This window comes from Berghia stephanieae, unplaced genomic scaffold, assembly GCF_034508935.2.
Source record: "Berghia stephanieae isolate SIO BIC M18660-M18661 unplaced genomic scaffold, UCSD_Bste_1.3 scaffold1412, whole genome shotgun sequence".
Lineage (NCBI taxonomy): Eukaryota > Metazoa > Mollusca > Gastropoda > Nudibranchia > Aeolidiidae > Berghia > Berghia stephanieae.
In genome coordinates, this window is record NW_027622416.1 from 5,001 (window position 1) to 9,569 (window position 4,569).

General features: G+C 37.6%; 1 protein-coding gene across 1 annotated transcript in view; it reads left to right on the forward strand.

Moving 5' to 3' along the window:
* The window catches only part of LOC144961105 (DNA mismatch repair protein Mlh3-like), a gene marked incomplete at its 5' end in the record, with an annotated part of 8,200 nt that extends 4,680 nt beyond the window's left edge, over positions 1-3,520 (forward strand). The window contains one exon of the mRNA XM_078894415.1: positions 3,345-3,520. Coding sequence (XP_078750541.1) covers positions 3,345-3,505 — 161 coding nt within the window. The remainder of the gene's footprint in view (positions 1-3,344) is intronic.
* Between the last annotated feature and the right edge of the window lie 1,049 nt (positions 3,521-4,569).

Below are 4,569 nucleotides of genomic sequence, written 5' to 3' on the forward strand. Positions count from 1 at the left end.
CTTAACAGTGATACACACACAGACATATGATTCAATTAAATGTTAATTTCCTGGCAATTGCCAACATGAAACATACGTTAACTTAATATTTACGATTAACAAATAAAACAACACACATAACAATAAAGTTCACTCAATACTTTAACCTTATCTTTCTGTACCTATCACTATATTCAACTATATTCAATTTGAGAAGTCTCTCTCTCTCTCTCTCTCTCTCTCTCTCTCTCTCTCTCTCTCTCTCTCTCTCTCTCTCTCTCTCTCTCTCTCCCTCTCCCTGTGTGTGTCTCTCTCTCTCACTCACACACAAACACACACTATCTGTCCCTCTGTCAGACAAACCTAAATCTATAAAGTGAATCATATCCTTTTCACATCAGCCATCAACCTCTCTTTCATCTCCAAGTACACGTCTTATCACCACCAACACCACCACCATCATCATCATCATCATCATCATCATCATCATCATCATCATCATCATCATCATCATCATCATCATTCACAGACACCACTACTACTACTACTACAACCACCTCCACCACATCATCATCATCACCATTATTACCACCACCATGACGACGACATCAAAACACTATCACCATTAAAACAACAATCACTACCACATCCTTACCACCACTACTACAACCTCCTCCAACACAACAATATCACCACCACCACTTTTGCAACCACCACAACCACATACATCATCATTATCACCCCTACCATTCATTTTTATATTTTATACGTCATAATGAAATTGGTTTTGGAACTTTACTTGATTTGAAACAAGGGGTATTGGGATGATTATAGACCTCAATAGATTATATTTAGTTTGCAGAAATTCCTGTTTAAGCATTGAAATTATTCGGAATTGTTTCTGAAATTTACGTGAGCCAAATTTTAAGTTGGCGTCTCTGGTCAACTTGAAACAATGGGAGGTGGGCATTAGTGAATCTGTGAATAAGGGAGATGTGGCGACTACCACTACTACTACAACCATCACCACATCATCATCCCTACCATGACTACTACAACCACCACCACATCATCATACCTACGACTACCATTACTACAACCACCATGTTATAATTACACTTTCAGTTTTTGAAATTCCTCCGAGTGGTGTCAGAAATTGCTGCGAGACACATTTTGGATTGCATCACAATAAATTTTAATGAAATTTAAATTCTATAGGTTATTTTTGCATGGATGCTTCTTGATCTTAGCGCTGAAAAATTTCCTCCTTTGTAGTGACCAGTCATTCTCACTGCTGTATTTTATATGTGGTTTTGATCCCGGGTGGAGTTGAGATTTTTTTCCGACTCCCTCACCCCCCCCCCCCCCGCCCCCCCAACCCGCCTGTCCACCCAGCAGTGATTGGGTAGCTGGGTCTGTTAGATCTGGTGGAAAGTTCTTTGCAATAGATTAGAATCCTGTCCAAATGGTACCAAGCAATTGCTAGTGTACATTTCACGCCATGCAAACCGGAATATACTCCAGCTCAATGGCCGAATGGATCTGAAGGACTATTTTTTTATGATTGGAAGGAATATCAGCCTCTTGAACAAACAGTTTGTCGACAACATCATCGATTTGTGTCAGTGCATGACATAATCAGTCAGAAGGTGAAAATTTTGGATTTGCAATTGTTTTTTTCATTTTCTGAAAGAATATGCTCCCCAGATCATTTTGATCTTTATTTGAAGTAAATCGGTGATTTTTCATAAAGTTATGGTCATATGTACAGGAAAGGTATCCAGCAACTTTTCTCAAATTTCATACTTTGTCAACTTGACTAGCTGTAAAAATTCTTTAGAAGTGAAATTAAGCTTTGATATTTCCCGAAGTTGTACAAAAAGGGTTGATTTAATCATTTATGACATGAATTAATTTTTGATAAAAATTGACCTTCTAACTAAACTTGGCAATATCTCAGTTCAAACCTTTTCACCATCCGACTGATTATGTCATTCACTGCAACATATATAGTTGTCAGAGACTAAATGTGATACATTGCAACCCAGATACAGCAACGTTTCATCACCAATGGTCATTTTCATCGAACCCCGATTTTTAGTTGAATTATAGGATGCCACGAGTAATATTTATCAATGGGAAAAAAAAACAGAATTTTTCATATCTTTGTCCAATCTTAGTGTGGCTATGTGGTCTAGTGGTATGACACTTGTTTTCAGACTGGAAGTCCCTGGGTTCGAGCTTCACTCCGCGCATAGTTGAGTCCTTGGAGAAGGCTCTGTACTCACATTCTCTCACTATACTATGAAAAATGAGTAACTGGCCATTAACAGCGTTGTCTCTGTCCGAAAAAATTGTGATATCACCTAACAGGCGTCACATCCTGCCCTTCATGTTAAATGTTGCTGTTGGCCAGGGACCCCTTATAAAGTGCTTTGAGCATGTTTAGTGGATATTGCACTATATAAAAGCTGAATTTAAATTTAAATTTAGTTCATTTTATCCTCGTTGTACAGTATATAAAGTTTTACTTTTATACCTGTGACAACAGATGGTTTTAAGGACAAGAAGGCTATTCCATCAGTTTCTAAACTCATCATGTTCATTCATTCATTCATTCATTCATCCCATGATCTGATGATCGTTGTGGGGATACACGGGATGCACATCTCACCACTTTCCACCATTATTTTTTATTGTTGGCCTTCTCCAAGAGTTCTTCCATCTTCATTCCTGTTCATTCCTTGATATTTTCCATCCAAACTTTCCTTTGTCTTCCTCTTCTTCTTCCTCCATCACCGTTCTGCACAAGCCTTCATGCCTCACATTGTGGCCAAACCATGACAAAGATCGTGTTCACTTTCTCTTTAAATGAAATCTAAGCCATGTTAAGCAGAAAAGCATCAGGACTTCACCTGGAATAATTGATCTGAGTTTCTTTGTGTGTGCTCTCCCAACTGAGCTATAGGGACCCCTTTCTTTTCAATAAAATATAGGAAAAAATGAAGTCCAAATAACTGTATCAAAACCTTTTATAATGGTAGCCTGCTTGTCTTGAAAACGAACTCGCCGGCCAGGTAAGCTACTCATCTTACACTTGAGTACAGTGAGAGAGTGTGAGTAAAGAGCATTTTCTAAGAATTCAACTGCACGCAGTGATGTAGACTACATCTTTCTGATCATTTACGACTTTAAATTTTCTTCTATGTCTATTAGAACCCAAGTAATGGATTTTTTATGAAAAAATTTGTTGCCATGGGAAACACTTTATCTTCAATTTTGGCTCATATCTCAAATCGAAGCTTGCGCATCTCAGCCAACTTCACAATTGCCAATATTTATCTGTTTTCTGATTATGACACCAGGGGCCATCAAGTTTGGTGATCCTGTAAGCCTGGCAAGGTGCAGACAATTAATGACGCAGCTGTCCGAGTGTTCTTTGCCTTTCCAATGCGCCCATGGAAGACCGTCTGTTGTGCCATTGGTTAATTTGAAAACTCTTGAAAATCACAACCAAAGGGTGTAAGTTATTAATGTCGCTATGACAAAATATGCGCATTTGAATACACTCAATCACATTAACTTTGAACTGAGTTTCCACATGCACATGTTTTATGCGAGTGTTGTTTTTGTATTTGTGTGTGTGTGTTTAACTTTGGTCCAAGTCTTTGCAAGTTTAATGTGTGTTGTTTGTCGTGTGTTTGTTTTTAATTTTAAGGGTTTTAAGGCGCTTGCAACACATTTAGGTCATATCAGCAACAGTGAAAAGGAAGAAAATGGGATAGTCAAACACTTCAAGAGTTTTAATGAAAGCTTCCAAGAAAAAGTAAGACAAGGGAAATTGGTTCAAAAAGAGAAAAGATGTAGATTCCAAGAGCACACCATCAATGTACTTAGTTTGGGATGATTTACATGGAAAAAAAATATCACCTCCGAAACCAACAAGATACAATATCATCTCCCAAAACTCTACTGTTTCCCTCTCAGCCAAGGACTCTGTCAAGGGCCAGGAGAAAATCCCATTCCAAGACAAAGACAGATCCAGGAGAACTATAACAAAACATTAATAACAATGCATAACAGAGAGATGATTTACAAGAGAAAAAATATCATTTCCCAAAACTCTACTGTTTCCAAGACAAAGACAAAAAGCAAGTTGGAAAACAGATATAGGGGGATAGAAGACACAGTAAGTACCTCCCTGCCCACCATGGGAGGCTAGGAACCCCACCTAGAATCTCGCCCTGTTATAAGTATAAAGAAATACAAACCCACTGAAAAAGTCCACTTTAAATGGCTTAGCACAAGGCCAGAAGACTCGAGCTGACCTGGTCGATGGTGGGGTGAGTAGGGTAAGAAAGTAAAAGTAACTTTTTAGGGAACAACCAGTAAATTGAGTCAACCCAATATTCAAATTGGAACAAATTTATTAAGGTTTAAAATAATAAATAAATTATGAATTAAAAACATACAATTATCTTGCACAATACAATTGTGGTCTGAAAATTGAAAGCAATGAAGGAATTTATTACCAATTACCAAATAATAATAATTATTTTAAGTTTGAAGAAAGTTATGAATACTTAAAGG